Source organism: Megascapheus bottae, chromosome X (genome assembly GCF_031878675.1).
Source record: "Megascapheus bottae isolate mThoBot1 chromosome X, mThoBot2.hap1, whole genome shotgun sequence".
In the NCBI taxonomy this organism is placed as follows: Eukaryota; Metazoa; Chordata; class Mammalia; order Rodentia; family Geomyidae; genus Megascapheus; species Megascapheus bottae.
In genome coordinates this window covers 105,792,711-105,816,121 of record NC_143547.1, presented here as the reverse complement: position 1 = coordinate 105,816,121, position 23,411 = coordinate 105,792,711, and the positions used below count along the sequence as shown (strand labels likewise).

The 23,411-nt window shown below is 38.1% G+C and overlaps 1 protein-coding gene across 2 annotated transcripts; it reads right to left on the bottom strand.

The window, feature by feature from the left end:
- Window positions 1-1,385: 1,385 nt before the first annotated feature.
- On the bottom strand, window positions 1,386-21,959 carry Vbp1 (VHL binding protein 1). Of its 2 annotated transcripts, none has more exons than XM_090326194.1 (7): window positions 21,826-21,959; window positions 18,084-18,208; window positions 14,707-14,773; window positions 13,576-13,674; window positions 4,480-4,618; window positions 2,268-2,355; window positions 1,386-2,016 (listed from the first exon to the last, which is right to left on the bottom strand). In XM_090326194.1, exons 1-6 carry the CDS (start codon window positions 21,916-21,918, stop codon window positions 2,285-2,287), a joined length of 594 nt encoding a protein of 197 aa, XP_090182320.1. In that variant the 5' UTR covers window positions 21,919-21,959; the 3' UTR covers window positions 1,386-2,016; window positions 2,268-2,284. The 2 variants fall into 2 exon arrangements, with proteins under 2 accessions (XP_090182320.1, XP_090182321.1); XM_090326195.1 differs by having other exon boundaries at window positions 18,084-18,204; window positions 21,826-21,914.
- Between the last annotated feature and the right edge of the window lie 1,452 nt (window positions 21,960-23,411).

Here is a 23,411-nt window from a genome sequence, read left to right as displayed (position 1 = left end):
GGGTATATATATATATACATATACACATACATACACATTCACATTCATCCCACCTCTAATGATCTACTCACTTTGTACTAGAGGATATTTCTTTTTTTTTTGGTTGGTGGGGGGGGGGGAGGTATGAGTCTTGAACTATGCCTGGGCATGTCCCTGAGCTCTTCAGCTCAAGGCTACCACCCTACCCCTGGGCCTGGGTGTTGTCCTTGAGCTGCTTCACACTACACCCGGGTAGAGGGTACTCCTTAAAAGATCTGTTACTTCTCATACTTCTCAGCACTATCATACTGAGCACCAAACATCTAACGTATGGGAACACACTCATATCACGGCATTCCAAAAGGCAGAATTGTCACACACAAGAATGTAATGTTCAAAAATCATGGATAAGAGGCATAATCTTTTACAAATTGCTAAATACACCACATACACCAGGTCTATCCTTGTTTGTTAATACCGATATAACAAATGTAAAAAGTCCCAGATGACATAAATTTTTTTAAAAAATGTTCTCTAATTGAATTTTAGAGCACAATCTATGGTTTGTTTTTTGTGGTACTGAGATTTGAAAACTTAATGTTTGCTAGACAGGCACTTCACCACCATGCCTAGGGTCTCACTTCCTGTACAGAAACTTAGACTGTAGTCCACCTATTTTAGGATTTCTGTCATAATTGAAATAACAGGCACATACCACCATGTCCAGCTTCTTTCTATTGGGATAGAGTCTCACGGACTTTTCTGCATAAATTGGCCTAGAACTATGATTCTTCTAATCTCAGCTGTCCATTAGTATGACAGGCTTATATTATCAAACCTACTTTTCTGTTGAGAAGTGTGCTCACAAATTTTGCTACTGAAGCTGGCCTCAAATCGGCATTCATACTGATAAAAAGCTTTGTTTCTTCACATGTTTTACATTACCTAAAAATTCATATTTAAATCTCTGTGGTAAAACTAGATATTCAATGAAGAGAAAAATCATTCCTGCTCAAATACTACTAACAAGGATATTTTGTACCAATATGTTTGCCAAAATATGCAAAAACTAGAATACTTCAAAATGCTTAAAACCCTTAAATTCTAAAAATACTGGCATCGGGACCTTTACAATATAGATGGACTATGCCCTCATGAATGGGATTTGTGTCCTTATAAAAGAGGCCCAAGGATGTTTCCTCATCCCCTTCAACTCATATGAGCATAGAGTGCTAGAAGTAGCCTTCCCCAAGTACGGAATCTGCCTAGCACCTGCTCATAGGACTTCTCAGCCTCCAAAACTATGACAAATATCTACTATTTATAAGCCATGTCTATGGCATTCTGTCACAGCATCCCAAACAGATTAAAGACAAACACAAAGAATAACATGAAAGTGTCATACCACAGTTTCAATACCATTGCTTTAATAACAGGAAATACAAGTACAAAAATATTGTACTAGTATACTTTTTATTACATGGAGATGTAATAAACACATTTGTGTTTTCACTATAACTGATATCATCTAATACTTTTGCCACAGTATCAAGTTTTTTCACAGAATTTTTATTCCTATGCAGTTTTATGAATGAAAAAGCTCAAAATGTTTTAACCATTTCAGATTTACATTTATCCAAATATTCCTGTTCAAGATGCTTTGTAGAACTGTTTTTATGTAAATACAGAATCAGCTATGCATTTCAAATGTGTAATATTATCTCCCATTGGCCAAGATCTCCTTTATATTGGCATCACAAAGACATTATGAACTTATATGGGGTTAAAAGTGTCTCAATAGTACAGAACAATAGTAGTTATTATTAGGTGGTAACTCATGAAACCCCATTTATAAAATTGACACCACAACAGAGAGCAGCATAATGGTCCTATAAGTATTAAAGAAAAACAAGTTTACAAATAACGAAACTGTACTTCTTAATGCTAAAATAGCTAACCATATCAAATGAGAGTTAACACAAACTATTAAAGAAAGAGTAAACCGCTAGTGCCCGGCATTCAGACTTCCATAGCATACTTCACAGTTCCGGCCATTTCAGTTGAGTTGTCGTTTGATTGACCAAAAAAAAAAAAGATAAAAAACAGCATTAATTTTGTTGGCAAGTATGAAATAATTTTCTGTAGTATTTGAAAGAAATGTCTTTAGAAATAAATAAAATGGATGTTTATCTTAAATTTTAATCATTCTTATTAAAAAATAAAACTGTCGACCTTTAAAAGGAAAACACTGGTATATTTAAAATAACATGTTTGGAAAACTGAATCACATTTTTCGTTGTCAGCTTTATGCTTTGCTCTTGGTAGAATCATCTTTGTTTCTTCTTTTTACATCCCAATTATAAACCCTGGCCATATCTGTAAGAATTGTCAAAGGAAACACAAATGTAATTCTCAGAGTAATAAATGAAATGATTGTTTATTATACCATTTGTTTACTGAATCAAAGATACAGAAAACACACATATACAAATACAGGCAAAAAAACCTAAAAAACAAAAAACTAGTGTTAACAGCCACACTGCTATACTACTGTATTAATTGCTATGAAAATATATGAATTATAATGTGATTGTTTTTCTTAATCTACTATGTTATTTCTCACCTCTTTTGTTGTCCCTTGGTTATCTCATATTGTTACAGTATCTTACCTTATTATCTGGTATACTGTATACATATTTATTTATCTGAAATAGGATAGGGAAGGGGGAAAACAAGATGAGGGGAGGGATGGGAGGAGGGAAATGGGGACAAAAACATGAGAAGGGGTATCAATTCTTGTGAAGTAATGCACATTCTATCTGGCAAATAGAATGTAACCCTTCTATTAATTACAATAAAAAAGAATATTAAAAAATAAATCAATAAATAAAGAAAATATATGAATTAAATTCTACCAAAACCAAGACAAGACCTCTAATCCACAGTTGATTATCATATCTAGTCAACTAGAGTATTATTACATCTAATAAATGTCTTAGATACTGTCAACATTCTTTAGTATCAGAATCTTACTCTGCTGTCTAGACTTGCCTTGTATTCCTGGACTCAAGTGATCCTCCTGTCTCAGCTTCCTAACTAGCTAGAACTACAGGTTTATGCCACTGTGCTAAGCAAAGTTTTAAAGAATAGGTACTCATCCAAGAAATCGATACCTCAACTAACATACTGCAATATAATATTTAAATTAGTATATCAATAATTTTATCTCTTATCCTCCCTTTCTACAAAGCTTTAAGACAAGTATGGTCTTCATGTAACTTAGATTACAGAACTCCCTCCCCCATGTCTGTACACCAGCCTACCTTTCCTATCACTAATAATGAATGGCATTTCTCTAAGCTTGGAGAATTCAGATGGTTTCTTTTCTTTGGGTTCTTATAACTAAGTCACTGGATTTTGTTTTTCTCTCATATTTAGCATCTTTTGCTTTCCATAAGTAACAGTCTTTCTAAATCTTTGTCATTTCACAGCTGAATAAAGTCACCAATTAACAGACCTGCTTGCCTTCCCTCATTCAAACACTAGCCATGTCATGGAGAAAAGTACAGCTCCTATACTTAAAGAGCTCACAGTTGGGGGAAAAATACAACGTACTTTGTTTAAGAGCAGTAAGTACAGAGAAACAAAGTACCCTGAAAGGATCAGAAACTTTAAACTGCCTGGTGTTGTATACATAAACATACTATTTGGTATAGAGTTATCATTTAGCTGTTTTACTTGTATACCTGTAACAGAGAAACACTTGGCCATTCTTTTTCCTCTCTTTAATTTACATACCTCATATGCAGGAATAAAAAAGACTCAATAAATGCTGTGAAATTAAATGAATTAGCTATACAAGAGTCTTGGGAAAATATTTGAAAAAACCACTTCATTACCAATGTGAAAATGTAGTTTCTATATCTCTGCATTTCAAATTCATTAATCTATCCATAAACCACTTAAGTACTTCTTTCAAATATTTATTAACCAATGCACACTGGTATACTCCATACTCTGAGTACTCAGGAGCACTGAGGCATGAGGATTGCAAGTTCAAGGGCAAAATAGTAAGTAAGTTCTTGGCCAGCTATGGCACAAAGTAACAAACCTTCTCTCAAAAAATATTATTTAACATCTTATAAAACTTATGAAGCCAGGCATGATGGCTCATGCCTGTAATCCTAGCTATTCAGGAGGGTGAGATCTGAGGATCATGGTTCAAAGCCAGCCCAGGCACAAAAAGTCCACGAGACCCTTATCTCCAATTAACCAGCAGAAAACTAGAAATGGCACTGTGGTTCAAGGGGTAGGCCAGTAGCCTTGAGCTGATGAGCTCAGGAACAATTCCCAGGCCCAGAGTTCAAGATCCACAACTGACAAAAAAAAACACTTATGAAACCGAAGAGTAAAAGTAAAGTCCTTCTTTCCATTAGACAATAAAATCTCTTAGGCTTAAAAATATTTCTCCTCTCTTCTTTTTTTGTTTTTAAAGGATACTGACTTCGGTAGTAGTAAACTGATCTCGAAGAAAGTCAAGGTCTTCCTCAAGAGAATCAAGATTCTTTGTAGCAGTAGATAAATTCTTTTCCAACAATGCCTGAGCTTCATCAATATCATATTCAAGCATTACATTAGCCTGAAGAAGAGAGAAAGTCATGAGAATTACTCATTTAGACAGTGCTTTATAAGTTACAAAGTGTCTACAAACTACAGCCCTCAGGATAAATCCAGCCTTCTGCTTTATTCTTTCCTGATACAGTGACAAGAGAAGATAGGTGGAAAAAATACCACATGGTCTGCAAAATGAAAAATAGTTACTATTTGGCCTTTTACAGAAAATTTGCTGCCTCCTAGGTCAGAGATATAATATGTACATTACATATAATTTAATCCTCCTAATAACCCTAGAAAGTCAAAAGTTACCTTCTTTACAGTTAAGAGAACAGAGATGAGGTTGCCTATACTCATACAGCTGGAAAATAAATTAAAGAATCAGACAAAAATAAGAAATTAGATAAACAATATGTGTAAACCCTACTTTTCTACTATAACCATCATACTACATAGTATACATGAATGAACTTAATTATTTCTGAGCTTTAGATACATTATTAATTTTTAAAACTTTTAAGATATTTTTATTATATATATATATATTATTAGGTAAAAAAGAAAAAATAGTTAACTTACTCCTTTTACTACATTCCACAGGGGCAAAGACAAGGTGATATGTGTGGAATTCTAAAGATTTGCAGTTAATAGCCTATATTCAGGGATGGAGAAAAAAACAGACCAACAATACCAGGCACAAAGGGAGTGCCAAATAAATATTTGCTGACTGAATTACCTAATCTGTAATAAATAGAAAGCCAAATAAAAGTTCAGATAGGACAAAAATTAGTCAAAAATATATGTCTGTCCAATTCTGGGCCCCCAATCACATTCCTGGGATCAATTGTTGTTGTTTTTTATGATTTATTTTCCAGACATTTCTCTACACTTTGGATAGTTTTACAAGTAAAATACAGAATACACTTAAAGATATTTCATTGATGATGAATTCTAAATTGATGATATTAACATAAAAAGAATGACATCAGCAAAATACTGGGCCAAGGCACAAATCAATTACTTTGTAACACTGGAATAAAAATGATTTTTCTAGAACATAAATCCCTGAACAAAGTTAGAAGATAAACTATGATTAGGAAAAATGAAATTACTTTCCATAATATGTAAAACACCACAAAATTTTAAGCAAAAGGCCAGTAGTCTGTATTCCAGTAGAAAACTAAGCACAGGGTATGAGCGGAGTTGACAGTGAAGAAATGTAAGGTCTAAGAATGTGGCTCAGTGGTGGAACACTTGCCTAGCACATTCACAACCCCAGGTTCCATTCGTACAAAGGGAAACACAAATAGTTCACAAGCATTAGAAAATGTTTACCTTCAGTCACAAAGTAATAACACAAATTGAAAATAAAAAAACATATGACATATGATTAAAAAATACATTATCGTGCCATGTTCCTGAGTAACTAGGATTACAGGCATGAGCCACAAGTACTGGATCATTCTATACCTTTTTTTTTTTTTTTTTTTTTTGCCCCCTTCTCTTTCTGGCCATGCTCGCTCCGGCCCCGCTCGCTCCGACCCCGCTCGCTCCGGCCCCGCTCGCTCCGGCCCCGCTCGCTCCGGCCCCGCTCGCTCCGGCCCCGCTCGCATTCTATACCTTTTTAATTACACAGATATGTGTTCTCTCGGGGCTGGGAGTTTGACTAATGGTACAATGCTTGCCTAGCATACATGAAGGTTGGATTCTTGGTACCACATACATAGAAAAAGCCAAGAGTGGTGCTCTGGCTCAAATGGTAGAACTCTAGCCTTGAGAAAGCCCAAGGACAGTGCCCCGGGAATGGCAAAAAATAGGAAAGAAAGAAGAAAGAGAGAAAGAGGGAAAGGGGGAAAGGGGGAAAGGGGGGAAGGAAAAGGAAAAGGAAAAGGAAAGGAAAGGAGAAAATGTGTTCGCTAGTCAAAAAGATGTATTAACTCAGCACTAAGGAGGCTGTGGCAAAAATAATACAGGTTCAAGGCTGACCTCAGCTACACAGTGAGACTTTGTCTCAATCAAGGGCTGGGAACATACAGCAGTGGTATATATGCAAGGATCAGAGTTCCATTCCCATCACCACTAAAAAAAAAAAGCAAAACAAAAATATCAACCAAAAAATTCATTAAAGACAATAACAAAAACATGACATATTCTATTCCCAAGAAGAAAACAGCTAATCTAAAGGTGATTTATCCAACCACATATATACTATATATAGCACTCAAAATTGTATATAAAACCAGCTAAAGTTCCTGACAGTCTTTTCTAAAACCCTTCATAAGACTACTGTATTTATCATTAAACCCTAATTCCACTAGTATCACTCACTTTTTATTTTACTGTCTACCATTCTTAGCCTACATTGCAGTACCAAAACCACATTGAACTGGCCTTCTTTCCATTGCTTCAAGCTAGGTCTTTCTTCATGGGCCTAGAAAAGCATCTTGTATAAGCTGTTCCTTTGATCCCTGTGATATCAGTCAGGAATAGACAAAGACAAGGAAGGAAAAAAAGAGAACCCCAAACTGCGTCCAGACAGACAAGGAAACTCAATCTGTAAGGAAATGATGCTGGGACCACCTACTTGAGGAAAAAATCAACCTTCCTTCAGAGTGCTCATTAATTTCCAGATTAATTAGAGCTCTAAATTAAAATAAAACCAAGCAAAACTACAAGGTTGTAGGAAAATGTTGGCAGCAGTGGTATCTGGTTAATCTCAAATCACTCTTAAAAAAAACCCACAGAAACTAACACTAAAAATCACCATATAATGACTGGGGGCAGGTAGTCATACCTGTAATCCTATGTACTCAAGAGGCTGAGATCTGAGGATGGTGGTTCAAAGCCAGCCTGTGCAAGACAGTCTGAAAGATCATTAGCCCCAACCGCAAGAAAACTGGAAGTGATGATGTGGCTCAAGGTGGTAGTCTAGCTTTGAGCACTAAAACTGAGGGACATTGCTTGTACAGATTCCCAGAAAGAACACAGTCACAGACAGGCAAGTGCACATATGCAGGCAGGCGTGTGCGCGCGTGCGCAGGTGCACACATGCACACACGCACACACGCACACGCACACGCACACACACACACACACCCTAATTCTTGGGAAGCAGAGACAATAGGGTCTCACTTCACTTGTGGCCAGCCCAGGCAAAACAACTCAAGAAAATTCCACCTCAACCAATGACTGATTATGATGGCATGTGCCTCTCATGTCAGCAATGCAAGGAAGCTTAACTATGAAGATCATGGTCTAGGATGACTTGTGCATAAAGTGAGACTCTACCTGAAAACAACCAACAGTAAAAAGGGCCCAGTGCCTCAGGTGCAACTGGTGTAGAATATTTCTAACAAGTATGAAGCCCTGAGCTCAAACCCCAGTACTTAAAAAAACAAAAAACAGTAAACATATACCTGACATCTGTCTTAAAAACTTGGTGACAAACTGGGTATGGTGGCTCATGCCTGTAATCCTAGCTACTAGGAGGCTGAGATCTGAGGATTGCAGTGCAAAGCCAGCCCGGGCAGGAAAGTCCATGAGACTCTTATCTCCAATTAACTACCAGAAAACTAGAAGAGGTGCTGTGGCTACAGGGGTAGGGCAGTAGCCTTGACCTGAAGAGCTCAAGACAGCGCCAGACCCAGAGTTCAAGTCCCAATGACTAACCAAAAAAATACCCTTGGTCATCGCAATATGTTATTCACAGTAGCTAAAAGGTCAAAATACACTAAATATCTAACATGAATAAACAAAATGTGTTCATATATAAACGCAGTATTTGAGAGGCAATAAAGTAATGAAGCTGCATAAGCTATTATAACTTTCAAAATATTAGCTCAGTGAAAGAAATCAGACTACAAGATTAGATACTATATGATTAAACTCATATGAAATATCCAACACTGGTAAATCCATACAGAAAGAAACTAAATGAGTAGTTTGCAGAATATGTGAAGTAGGGACCGGGAGTTTGGCCTAGTGGTTAAAGTGCTTGCCTAGTATGCACGAAGACCCGGGTTCGATTCCTCGGTAACACATACACAGAAAAAAGCCAGAAGTGGTGCTGAGGCTCAAGTGGTAGAGCTCTAGCCTTGAGAAAGTCCAAGGATAGTGCTCAGGCCCTGAGCCGAAGCCCAGGACTGGCCAAAAAAAAAAAAAAAGAATATGTGAAGTAGGAGAAGGAATACAGTCAATACTAATGTGTGGGAAGTTTCTTGGGAGGAGTGACTAAAATGTTCTAAACTTAGAGGTAATGATTGTATAACTATGAATACACTAAAAACATGTACTGTATACTTTAAAATGATGAACGTTTATGGTATGTGAGTGTCTTAGTAAAAGCATTAAGAAGAAAAATAAGAAAACTAGACAATGTTTCCAAATGAATGACCAAGTTCTCTCTAAATACTGTAATATAAGCATGAGAAGACAGGCCACTGATAGCTTATAAGATCTGTATGGTAAAGCATTCGTGCAGATAAGCAGAAGGAAGCAATAAAGCATCCAGAAAACATGGAATTTCAAAGTAACCAAATGGTAGTTATATAAAATATCAATTCTGGGGCTAGGAGTGTGGCCTAGTGGTAGAGAGCTTGCCTAGCATGCATGAAGCCCCAGGTTCGATTCCTTAGTAACACATACACAGAAAAAGCCAGAAATGGTGCTGTGGATCAAGTGGTAGAACACTAGCCTTAAACAAAAACTGCACAAGGACAGTGCCCAGGCCCTGAGTTCAGGTCCCAGGACTGGCATAAAATATATATATATATATGTATATGTGTGTATGTGTGTATATATATATTCCAATAAACGTATATGTATATATGAAAATAAAACAGTGAAACCTGTTAAAATTATTTTTTGTTTTTTTTTTTTGCCAGTCCTGGGGCTTGAACTCAGGACCTGGGCACTGTCCTTGGGCTTTTTCAAAGTTAACACTCTACCACTTGAGTCACAATACCACTTCTGGCTTTTTCTATGTATGTGGTATCAAGGAATCAAACCCAGGGCTTCATGCATGCGAGGCAAGCAGTCTACCACTTGGCAATGCTCCCAGCCTAAAACTATTTTTTTAAAGGCAAGAAAAGAGGGATAAGAAAACCTAACAGAGGGGATGGACTTGGTAAAAAGTATATTGTATGTATGCATGAAAGTATCACAAGCTTCTTGGCATAACTCACATATATTAATACAAATGTCAAAAAAGATCAATAAGCTAATTAGATAACTAAAAGCTAACAATTTTAAGGCATGCACAGAAAAGACAATTTACAAGCATATTGTTTTCGATAAATGAACGCTAAAACAAAGTTGAATATAAATGTAGACTAGTTAATGAGGAAGGCTGTGACAAGGAAAAAAGGGAGGTGGGACCCTGAGTTTGGTACCAGAACTATAATAAAAATAATTACTATTATTAACTACTAATTACAACTTTAACAGGCTTAAAAGGGCTTGCATGTTCGCAGGGCAGATTGGTATAGGGTAAAGTCTGAAGAGATGGAGAAATCTAGTTATTATGAACTCTCAAACCAGCCTTAAAATTCCATATACATAGGGCCATATGCTAAAGAGAATATGCTGTGAATTGCATTAAAATAGAGGCAGAGACAGCAAGACAAAAATATTGAATACTGAATAATGACAGCAAGTAAGGGAGGGGGGCGGTCAAGGAGTGAACAATAACAAGGATCCCAGCTGCTGTGTTTTTAATACTTTCTATAAACCATAAAAAGGAACTTGAACCTCATTCCTACCTTCTAAAATGACAGGAAAAGTTAATTTTACATAAAAATGTTGACAGAAGGCCAGGAGTATAGCCTCGGGTCAGTTTCTATGTACCGCATACCCAGAAAAATCCAGAAGTGGTGCTGTGGCTCAAGTGGTAGAGAGCTAGCCTTAAGAAAGCCCAAGGACAGTGCTCAGGCCCTAGGACTGGCAAAAAAATGTCCATAGAAATGAATCAAAGTCAAATAGAATGTCAAGTTTTATAGCTCAGTGATAGAGTACTTCCTTAGCATAAAGCCCTAGGCACCACAAAAAAGAGAGGAAGAAAGAGGGGGAAAGGGCAGGAAAGAAGTGGAAAAGGGAAGGTGAAAGAGGAAGGAACAGAAAAACATCTATCTTTACAAACAAAACACATGCCAAAAGCCAAAAATAAAAGATAATTATGTTTTTCTAATACTAAAAATGATATAACATATGAAAGAACAAACATAAAACAAATTAAAATCCATATTCATAAAGGATGACAACTGGACACAGACAAGTAATTACAAACCATAATACCTTAAAATATACAGATTATGAGTACTTAATTATTGCCAGTCCTGGGGCTTGAACTGAGAGCTTATAACTGCCCTTGAGATTTCTCATGGATAGAACTCTACCACTTGAGCCACAGGACCACTTTCGGCTTTTTCTGTGTATGTAGTAACCAAGGAATCAAACCCTGGTCTTTGTACATGCTATGCAAGCACTCTACCAGTATGCCATGCTCCCATCCCAATTGTTTTTAAAATACAAAAAGAAATTCAGAAAAATGGATTAAGCAGAAAGTGATAAGCAACGAATAAAATAAGAATCCCCCATGGCCAGAATTTGGCCTAGTGGTAGAGTGCTTGCCTAGCATGCATGAAGACTCGGGTTCAATTCCTCAGTACCACATATATAGAAAAAGCTGGAAGCTGTGGCTCAAGTGGTAGAGCACCAGCGTTGAGAAATCCCAAGGACAGTGCTCAGGACCTGAGTTCAAGCCCCAGGAATATCAAAAAAAAAAAAAAAAAAGAATCCCCAAAAGGGGGAAAAAAAGCCAAAGCTAGAAATCAAAGAAATCTAACACTGTATACCTGAGGAAGTGAGCCCAGAAGTCTTTTGAGTATGGAGTAAAAAGAATAAGTCATTTATAAAGGAGAGAAAAATCAGTTAATCAGAGAAATATATAAAGTCCTGAAGGAAATAAATACAAGTTAGGGTTTTATATCCAGTAAACCATTTTTCAAGTATAAAGGCAATAGACAAGGTGTCAGAAACACCCAGAACTCATGGAATATTGTTTCTATAAATCCTAAATGAGCTGCTAGAGACAGAATACCAGATCATCAAAAGAAAAAGATACCAACAGGAAGACAGTGATGTGCTTTCAAATACCTCTTTACACAGAGAATAAGAATGAAGTGGGGCTGAGAGTTTTGTCTAGTGGTAGAGTGCTTGCCTGGCATGCACAAAGACTGTGGTTCGATTCCTTGGTACCACATACATAGAAAAAGCCAGAAGTGGTGCTGTGGCTCAAGTGGTAGAGCTCTAGCCTTGAGAAATCCCAAGGACAATGCTCAGACCCTGAGTTCAAGCCCCAGGACTGGCAAAAAAAAAAGAATGAAGTGTGAGCTAGGCACCAATTGCTCACATCTAATCCTAGCTACTCAGGAGGCTTTCACTGCAGTTCTAAGCCAGCCCAGGCCAGAAAGTCTATGAGACTCTCATTTCCAATTAACCACAAAAAAAATCCCGGAAGTGGAAATGTGGCTCAAGCGGTAGAACACTAGCCTTGAGCATAGAAGCTCAGAGACAGTATCTAGGATCTGAGTTCAAGTCCCAGGACTAGCACATGCACGCGCACACACGCGCACACACGCACTCGCACACACACAGACATATACACACACGCACACGCACACAAGCACACACACGAATAAAAATTGTACATGTGAGAAAGAGAACACAAACATGCTGACTTTGTGCCCCAACAATATCACCAAAACTTTGTTAAAGAATGGAAAAGAGGATGAATCTAGAGAGCAAATCATGTTGAGTGAGACAAGTCAAGACCAAAGGAACAAAAGGCGCATGGTATCCTTACTATGTGGCTATTAATTCCAAACAGTACAAGGGCAAGGACTCAATATTTACATACCCAATGTTATGGACATGGTATTGGAGATATAAACATAACTACATAGACATAAAAATCTATGAATCTATAGACATAATGCTTTATTTCACAAATTTATATGTATCTATGATATACAAACCCTTAACCTAATTTTGCTTATGTTCTAAAAACTAAGTGATTATATAGAGATTCCCTTCTTGAACACTTGTTTGTTAAACATGTCATTTGAAATATGATGTAAAAATCAATGTTAATAAATTAATAAAAAAAACTAAAGAAATGTAAAAAAAAAGAATGGAAAAGACAGAAAGAATATATTAAAAATGTCAGTGGAGCTGGGTGTGGTGGCTCCCACCATAATCCTAGCTACTCAGGAGGCTGAGATCTGAAGATTAAGATTCAAAGCCAGACCAGGCACAAAAGAACCAGAGACTCTTATCTTCAATTAACCTCTAAAAAATGGGAAGTGGGGCTTTGCTCAAGAGTAGGGACGTAGCCTTCAGCTGAAGAGCTCAGTGACAACGCCCAAGCCCAGGGGTAGGGTAGTAACCTTGAGCTAAAGAGCTCAGGAACAGCACCTATGCTGAGTTCAAGCCCGATGACACCCCCAAAAAAATGTCAGTGGATATACAAATGGGTACTGTCATTCTAAGAACATTTTATGTGTAATAAATGTGTAATAATTCCCGGGTTCAGGAATTTGGCCTAGTGGTAAAGTGTTTGCCTAGCATGTATGAAGACCTGGGTTCGATTCTTTGGTACCACATACACAGAAAAAAGCTGGAAGTGATGCTGTGACTCAAGTGATAGAGCACTAGCCTTGAGAAAGCCCAAGGACAATGCTTAGACCCTGAGTTCAAGCCCCAGGGGTGCCAAAATTTAAAAAAAAAAAGAAGAAATAAAGCAAATGAGTAATGCTGGCCAGTCTAATTCTATCTCTTCTGGTATCACATGGACCACTTAATGCTAACCCTTCATTCCTTTGACAGTCAAAGGAAGGTGAACATTTTATACATCTCAAGTAATACTAGTTGTTACATAAAATGTACTGGTTTAGAAGTATGCAAGCCGTGGCTACATATACTTACCCCCAACCACAGACACACTTTATCAGTAGGAGGAACCGAAGCTTTGCAGTACAGGTTATCTGCCAATAAAAATCTGGTCTCCATTGAGTTGGGGGACTCCTTTGAAAACAAAATGACAGTAATAAACCGGAAAAACGATATCCCACCGCTAAACCTAAGGCATTTAAAATTGTACCATCGTGTAAACTAAGTAGAGTTGTTCAAACAAATAGGGGCAGGTGCTGGTAGCTCTATAATCCTAGCTACTAAGGAGGCTGAGAATTACAGTTCAAAGCCAGCTACTTAACTGTGTAAAATCTGGCATCTCCCTTAATCTGTCTATAAAACAACATTCCTGCATCTGCAAAAAACAGGGTAAGTACCAAACATATAAACACACACACACACACACACACACACACACACACACACACACACAGAGTACTTGGTATTCAGTATGCTAAATACATATCACATAAGTGCTATATACAAATTAGTTATTATCATTTTTATTTAAATAATGCTTCATTTGTCCAATTTCTGAACTCTCTTAAAAGTTCACCACGTATGCTATACTCAAAGTATAAAATATACTTCCTGTAAAATAATAAATCCTGTGTGTATACAATCTTTTCAATATAATATACTTATGGAAGTTAATCTTTATAGACTTTTTATTTAATGCATACTAGACTAACACTAGACTAATACACAGCAGACTCAAATTTAGACCTTAATGTAAGTAACTATGTGACACTGGTTACATAACTTAATTGTGAATTGAAAAACTGAAAAAGGTAGTCACAAAGATTTTTTTCTAGTTGTATACATCTTAGTTTTACTCATTCTTAGTGATGACAGAAACAGAAAGAAATTTTTTTTATGCCTAAAACAATTTTTAATTGCATTTAAATTCTGCTAACACTACATATAAAGTAAGCCAAGTATGAGCCTTAAAATTAAACTGGATATTTAGGGAAAAGCCATAAAACCACATGCTTCATAAAAAGTATACCATCTATAATAGTTATAGAGAAAGCAGAGTAGATCCCATAGCAGAAATTAAATACCAGTGAACACGTACTCAGAAAAGACAGGCAGCGGCCAAAGCATCTTGGTTCCCTCATATTTACAAACAAAAATGTAACTTACTTTTTTCTTCTGCATGTATTTTAGAATTTCTAAAGTCTGCTTTATTTCAGGAATCTGACTTTTCAGTCTGTGGACAAGAATAAAGGTTAACTTAGTATTTTGCAGGTAAAAATAAACTATTAGCTTTACATTTTCTATTTTCCAATGTCAAAAATAATGGATACTCAAACATATTCTTAATTTGAAACCACTGCTCTCTATTCAATGCTACATACAACTGCTCCTGGTGAGTGTACTCAGTACACAAACATCATCGCTAAATGTCAGGTAAAGCACAGTGATATTTTCTCAGTATATACTTCTGTCACATTGTTAAAAAAAATAATATAAGATCATCTGCCTGTCCTCTGAATTGTCTTGGCTGAATCATTACCTACCCAAATAACGGTTACGAGGTAGAAAAAGAACAAAATTGACCAGAGTCAGGGAGAGAGCTGAGCTGTGAAAGTAAAAATAACAAGTACCGCCATAAATAACTTTCTTTACCCCACTGCCTGATGACAGTAAAGAGTCAAGAGTAGAGCAACGGAAAGAATCCCCCAAGTAAGAGTATATATTTGATTGCTATGTCCTAGACTATAAAACCAGCACAATTTCTCCACGCCTAGCCATTAGGAAGAACTTATGTCTCCAGGTATATTACTGGTCAAAGCATACAACATCCCTGAGGGAATATATGCTGATAGCGGGGGGCGGGGGGAGATAGTCTAATAAACTAAACTACAACCAAACAAGGGAAGCAAACTCAGCATCTCATATATCATGAAACAAAAAGAGAGGCTGATACAGGAGAATTCTGAGTTTGAGACCAACCTGGGCTACAAAAAGAGTTACACACCAGCTTAGCTTACATAGACCCTGTCTCTAAGTAAATGGCCCAACAATTTGCTTTTTCCAAGAAATGTACCTCCTGGTAAAGAAATGCAGACACAGACACTCATACACACAATAACACTCATCTCAAAAGATGCAAAGATAGCCTTCAGTAAAACACAACATACTGCTGATATACCCTATAGGTTCAACACTCAGAAAACTGAGATAGGAGGATCCTAAATTGGAGACCAGATTAGGTTACATAGTGAGACCTTGTCTCAAAAAAAAAAAAAAAAACAAACAATGTCTTCACACTAAAAGCTTTAAAAAAAAGTAGGCAAGGCTATACATAACAAATTATACATAACAAATTATAGCCAGCATAACACTGATGGGGAAGGGAAATATAAAACCATTTCCTCTAAAATCAGGAACAATACAAGGGTTTCAATTCTCATTGCTTTTACTCAATATAGTACTGAATAAGAGCAATTAACTGAGAAAGATAGCAGGGGAATCGAGGAGAAGGGAAAAAATAAAAGGGATTCAAATTGAAAAGAAACCAGTCATTCCTTTTTGAAGGTTATTTGATTCTATACCTAGAAAAATATTCTAAATACTCAAAGACTTAAGAAATGATCAATTTAGTCAAGTGCTGGGTGCTAGTAGTTCACGCCTGTAATCCTAGCTACTCAGAAGGCCAAGATCTGTGGATTGCAATTCAAAACCAGCATAAAAGTCCTTGAAACTCTTATCTCCAATTAATCACCAGAAAACCAGAAGTGGCTCTGTGCCTCAAAGTGGTAGAGCACTAGCCTTAACTGAACAGCTCAGGGACAGTGCCTAAGCCCAGAGTTCAAGTCCCACGACCAACAAAAAAAAATTAGTAGCAAGATAAAAAAAATCAACATGACATAATGAACTCACTCAGAAATAAATCATGAGTGAATCTAATTCACAATAACTGTAAAGAAATAAAAGTAGGAAAAAAAGGCAGATCAAGGAGGTTCAAGGCTTCTTAAATAAAAACTATAAAACACCGAAAGTGAAGAAAATTCTAGAAAATGAAAGGTCTCTCATCCCTTACATTTATGTACTGGCAGAATGTTAAAATGTTAATGTTCAAATAGTCAAGCCCTGAGATTGTCACGCACACACACAAAGAAATCCAAAACCCTAAGGTCAAAGCCCAATACCACCCAAATAAATAATAGTTTGTTTTTAATCTAAAAAAACTATAGAACAAATGAAATGAAATAGAACAAAAAGGCAACCTACAAGATAGAATAAAATCTTTGCCAGTTATTAATTAAACAAGGGATTACTATCCAGACTATACACAAATGATTAAAAATATTAGACCAAACAAGTTAATCAATAAACGAGCCAATAGTATGAAAATACCTATCAAACCTAGTTCAAATGGCCAACAAGTTCAAGAACAAATGCCCAACTTCCATAGCCATCAAGGAAATGCAAATCAAAATAACACATTCTTATTCTTGTCAGAATGGCTATTATTAAAAAAACAATACTGTGAAACTGCCTTGTACTATTAATGTATACTAGTAAAAACAAAAGAAAAACTGAGCACTACTACCAAGAATGTGGGGATGTAGGACCCCTTATGCACTAGTGATAGGAGTGTAAATGAGTATATTAAACCTTAGTACAGAAAAATATAGTGTCTTCAGCAAAGTAAAAACAGAACTACCCCATGATTCACTGCTAAGTATATACCAGGAAGAAATGAAGTCAGTATACCCATTTCACTAATTTACTGATACACACAATACCATAGGTGACTTGCAAAGAATGTACCACAGAACAGAAGTTACTATGTGCTTCCATTTTTATAAAGTTCAAGAACAGACAAAAACAATTTATAATGAAAAAAAGCTGTTGTCTTTTGTTTTAATAACTAGGAAGTAACTCAAGTTGAGTTCCTGGGATGAAAGAATATACAGAACTGGGAAAGAACCAATTCTGGGTAGACTTAAGATATCTTTTTCAAATTCATAAAACTGAGTACCTGCCACTAGGACATTTTTATTATATGTAAATTATATCTAAACATAAAAAATGTGGGCCGGGCCAGGCCAGGCGTGGTAGCTCACGCCTATAATCCTAGCTACTCAGAAGGATGAGATCTGAGGATCAAGGTTCAAAGCCAGCCCAGGCTCAAAAGGACCAGAGACTCTTATCTCAAACTAACCTCTAGAAAATGGAAAGTGAGGCTTGGCTCAAGGGTAGGGCGGCAGTCCTGAGCAGAAGAGCTCAAGAACAATGCCCAGGCTTCAAGTCCCATGACCTGCAAAAAAAAGATGTGGGCCAGGGGAGCTGGGAACTTGGCCTAGTGGTAGAGTGCTTGCTTAGCATGTACGAAGAACAGGGTTCGATTCCTGACATAGAAAAATGTCAGAAGTAGTGCTGTGGCTCAAATGGTAGAGCTCTAGCCTTGAAAGCCCAAGGACAGTGCTCAGGCCTTGAGTTCAAGCCCCAGGACTGGCAAAAAAAGGTTCAAGCCATTTAAGATTTTTAACTTAGAAATTTTTATTTACCTTCTTTTCTTTTGAGCAAGGTTGAGTTCCATAAATTTATACTTCTGATATTGTTCATCCAGCTTCTTAAGTACTGTATCTGCAGTCTCATTCCCAGGCTGTTTCATGAAGGAATCTACATCTTCCTTAATAATCAAAAATAAATAACAGATTACAAAGTTTAAAATTCATACCACAAATATGATTTTTTTATCTTTTCTTTTTTGGTACTGGGGACTGAACTCAGGATGTTGCTCTTGTTAGGCAAGCATTTTACCATTGAGCTATATCCCAGCACCACAAATATGATTTACTTTTATCACTTTAAAGCCTAAAAGAAAAATGCTAAGCCAGGTACCAGTGGCTCATACCTGTAATCCTAGCTACTCAACTGGCTAACATGCCAGGATCATTGAAGCCAGCCTAGAAGCAAATTCTGTGAGATGCATCTTCAATTAACCATCAAAAAAGCCAGAAATGAACTGTGGCTCAAGTAGAGCACTAGCCTTGAACACAAAAGCTCAGGAACAGTGCCTAGGCCCTGAGTTCAAGCTCCAGGACCAGAAACTCCTTCCCCCCCACACACACATGGAAAACAAGTGCTAGATTTTCAAACAAAAAGATCATTTGAAAAGTTACAGATCATTTCCGACAGTACACATGGTATTTAACTATTTTCTTTTTTCTCTTACTTTCCTATAAATGCTTTATCCATGCCCTACATGGTCCCAGTAGTAAATATGAAAATTACCAGACTCAATCACATTGCCTAATCATATGCCCCGGTCACAGAACAATTCAACAAGTTGCCAAAACTATCAGTTTCATTTCTAAACTTTCAAATTTAACAAATTCTGCCACAGAAAATGGATGGGGAAAATTAGGGCTCCTAGGCTTTATAAAGCCAGAAAAATCATCTGGTACATAACTGATCAGACTCAGGCTACTTTCCTTGGCTTCCTGGGCAATCTACCTGAAAGGATAATTTTGTATGGCCCATGAATGACGTTATAAATATCCAAATGGCCCTTAGCAGATAAAAGGTTCCTCACCTCTTCTATACGATCTTTAGATCCCCAACATAAACAACAAAAACTTCCAGTAATTGAAATAAAGTAAATCCAAAACACCAACACGATCATTTTTTTAAACAAACTGAAGAAAAGCAGTAACAGTGGCTAAATGTAGTGGCATTGTAATCTTAGCACTTGGGAGGTTGGGGCAGGACAAATGTGAGCAGGTCAGCCTGGGTTACATAGTGAGACCCTATCTCAGAAAGAAAAAAAAAAGTACTGCAGTCTGGTGAAGAGATACCACCTTCAGAGAAAGGACAATGCATGGATGAGAATGAACTCAGTTTCTAGTACATGGTACAGGTTATTAGGAGGAAGTCCAATGGAATTAATTACAGCAGCATAGGATGTTGCTAAAAAGACAAGATCTGCCAAGTTTCAATACTAGCTTCACTACATAGATTGGTCTGAGGAAAGTTATTAATCTCTCTTTGTCTCAATTTCCTCATCTTAAAATGAAGTAAATGTGCCTTTTCTCACAGGAAATCATGAAGTTAGTATGTGTGAAATGCTTAGAAAAATGTGTACCACCTATTAAGTGTTCAGACATAACAATGTGCTGTGGGGATACAGATAAATGTGCCAAGAATTTTGTTCTCTGGTAGAGGTCAAGAAAAATTACAAGGGAGTAATATGTGAACCAGCTGTTAAAGCTAAAGATGACAACAGACAAGGCTGAAAGCAGAGAAACAGAAAAAGAAGAAAAGATTTCTGAACCTATGGGGGGGGTGGAAAAAATACCAGGTCTGAGTTCTAAACACCATAGTACACTACCTCCTATTATTTCAGAAACTAGCATTTACTAAGTGCCTACTATATTGGCATATTGACAGCATGTTTTGTTTCTCATAAGTTCTCTAAGTACTGTCATGCCTAATTAGGAGAAAAAACAGGCTGAAATCACAAGTCAAGGGTAAGCAGCAATTGGAGAGCAAAAGCAGGTTTCATACACCCAACTACTTAGAATCTTCCTACAATATGATGTGAGTCCGTTTGGAAACAAAAAATTTTAGGGGAAAAACATTTTTAAGACTTTTATGAAGCCATAATGTACCAAATTTATCTTTCTGAATTAGATCTCATGACATTCATATATGGATGCTATAGTTAATGCACTATAGAAATCAGTTATGGGGGCCTAGTGGTAGAGTGTTTGCATGGCATATACAAAGTCTGGATTTGATAACTCAGACCACATACATAGAAAAAGCGGGAAGTGGTGCAGTGGCTCAAGTGGTAGAGCTCTAGCCTTCAGAAAGCCAAAGAGCAGTGCTCAGTCATGGAGTTCATGCCCCAAGACTTGAAAGAAAAAAATAAATCAATTATGCACTTATGTATCAAGCACTGTGCTAGGACCAGGAGAAATAGCACAGAGGAGAAGTATCTTACTTTGCTCCCAAGTAGCAGAGCCAAGAGGGGTTAAGCATAGATTTGAAGCCCTACAGATTGTCCAAGTTCAAATTCTGGCTATCTCATTTATATTCTGACCACAGACAAACTACTCAAGGGTACTGTTTAGTTTCATCATCAGTAAAATGAGAATGACAATAGTAATTACCCTGTGGAGTTTTGTAAAATCCTTAAATTAGTAATAAAATAAGGTCTGAATAACTGAAAATTTCATTTCTGTAAAAAAAAATCACTTGAGAAATAAATGGAATAACTCAGAGAGAAAACAAGAAATAAGGAAAACAATCACTTGGTACAATTATGAAATGCAAATATAATGTACAGTCTATAAACATGGTCTTTTGAAGGATGGGCTACATATCAAAAAGATGGGGTATGCCTTTTGGCTCAAAACTATATTAACAGTCTATAGTAGCTCAACACAGTTAAATAAGGAATGACAAACGATGCTGACCTGGAAGGCCACAACGAAAGTTTTGGCCCATTATTCAAATGGTTTTTCCGAATGATTTCTGGAATAGCTTCATAAACGGATGGGGGCTGATAGCTTCTACCCGGTTCTCTGTGACCTTAGTTTGCTCTCCCTGTTCTATGAAAACTCTGAATTGAATTCCTGCCTCGTCAGTCAAGTGCATACAACTCATTCTCAATTAAGCTGTTAGAATGATGCTCGTAAAACCAAGTGTGGTTGCACAGTGACATCCTGTAGCCAGCTCTGCCCACTGCAGAATCTCCAATCCTTCCAAGCCTCCCACGACTTCCCACTCAAGTCTATGAGGCGGTTTTCCCCTCAGTGCTTTTGCACTCACTTCCCAGCAAACAGAGCACTGCACTCCTCAAGCTGACCGACCAGGTGTCACTCCGCATTCACACTTGCCACCAGCCGCACGGCGTACTCCTGCTAGTCCTCTAAGTGCCCACATCTATCTTCCCAGCACAGGCGGAGTCGCCAGCTCCTCCAAGCCTCTCGTGGCTGGCGACCGCTGAGGGCCGGAGAAGAAATCCGGCGGTGCCGGGGCGGGACGCGCCGCCAACTCGCGCCCCGGAACTCTCCCTCCTCACCTCATCCCTTCTAAGACCCTTTCACGCTGCGTTTCTTCAAGGCAATACACCCGGCAGGCCAGTCTGCCCACAGACGGAGGCTGACGGACGGACGGGAGCGAAGCGGACCGACCGCTCCCCTCCCGGAACCTTTTTACCTCAGCCCCGACTCCCAAGAACCCACACTGAGGTGGTTCTCCACCTGGAGCCAAGAACCCAGAAAACAACGCAACACTTACCACAAACACGGCTTCAGGAATCCCCAAGTGAAGCCGCCGCCCGGCCACTGGAGCCACTTCTTCAACGGCACCACCGTCCTTAGCAGCCGCCATCTTAGGAAAGCGAGCTCGCGATTAACTGCTTCCAGAGCCGTTGGTACCTGGAGTCAGTGATTGGCTCCCTTGACCCGAGGGCCCGCCCCTTTCCTCTAGACGGTGATTGGCTAGGAGCAAGTGAGTGACAAACGTACTAGGAACTTACCGGGGATAGCGGGAGCGGCTCGGAAGACTAAGTAGGCTCCATGGAAATAAGAACGAGGAGGGTCCGCACATCTAAAGCCCTGGGAATTTGAGCCACGCCAGACCCCAACCCAACCCAACAACACTCCAGTCTCCTCTAGCATTCCAGCAAATCTGGCATATACATAACGGGGTGGGGGAGGGCGCTCCACCTTTTCAGTCCAGCCATTCAGGGGAATTTCTTACCCCTTGAAAGGGAAATTGTTTTGTGCATGTTTCCTGTGGAGCCACTACACTGTTCTAAGAAATACCCAGCTCTAAGTACCAACCTTTCTCAACCTCAGCCCTAAAAATTCCAAAACATTCAAAATTGTAAAATTCTGCCTAAGCAAAATAATTTCCCAATATTAGCCTCCGTTACACTTTAAAAGCAACTTGAAGCCAGGCATGGTGGTTCACGCCTGTAATCCTAGCTACTCAGGAAGCTGAGATCGGACGATCAAGGTTCAAAGCCAGCCTGGGCACAAAAGGACCTGAGACTCTTACCTCCAATTAACCTCTAGAAAATGGGAAGTGGGGCTGTGGGTCAAGGGTAAGGCGGTAGCCTGGAGCTGAAGACCTCAGGGACAGCACCCAGGCCCAGAGTTCAAGCCCCAGGACCGACAAAAAAAATAAAAAAAGAAAGAAAACAAAAACAAATTGAAGTCCTGGCACTGGTGATTGACACCTATAATCTTACCTATCTCAGAAGTACACATATGAGGATCCCATTGAAAGCCAGCCAGGGCAGGAAACTAACTCTCTGAATCTGTTACCCTCAACTAACCACCAAAAAGCCACAAATGCAAGCATGGATCAAATGGTAGGGTACGAAGAGCAAAAGCTACACAACAGTGCACCAAAGCCCTGAGTTTAAGCCCTAATACCTGCATACACACAATAAAAAGAGTGCCCATAGCTTCCAAAATTCCAAATCTCAACAGTATGGAATGCCAAAGTCACTATTTTATTTTGAAGATGTGGATGGTTCAGTTCAGCGTGCAGGAAGATCACCAACGTTTTCGACCTCTGAATCTGAATCCTTTTGCTCTTGTACTTCTACTCAGACTGCATCTGAGTGAAAGAAAGATAATTATGTATCAAGATTTTGCTCTATTGCAGATCTCTGCTAGTAGAGCCCAAGGTTTCTACTGATTATGACAAATGAGGGAAACCATTGAGCCTAAGTACCTTTGAGTCTGGCTTACTTCACTTAATATGATTTTTTCTAAGTCTTTCCATTTCCTAACAAATGGGGTGATGTCATTCTTTCTGACAGCAGCATAGAATTCCATTGTGTACAAATACCACAACTTGTTGATCCACTC

Coding starts and splice junctions, on each gene's coding strand:
- Vbp1 (XM_090326194.1), bottom strand. CDS start 21,918: ATGGCGGCTGCTAAGGACGGTGGTGCCGTTGAAGAAGTGGCTCCAGTG. Junction 13,675..14,706: donor AATACATGCAGAAGAAAAAA/GTAAGTTACATT, acceptor TTGTTTTCAAAG/GAGTCCCCCAACTCAATGGA. Junction 4,619..13,575: donor AAGTGTGTCTGTGGTTGGGG/GTAAGTATATGT, acceptor TCTCTTCTTCAG/GCTAATGTAATGCTTGAATA.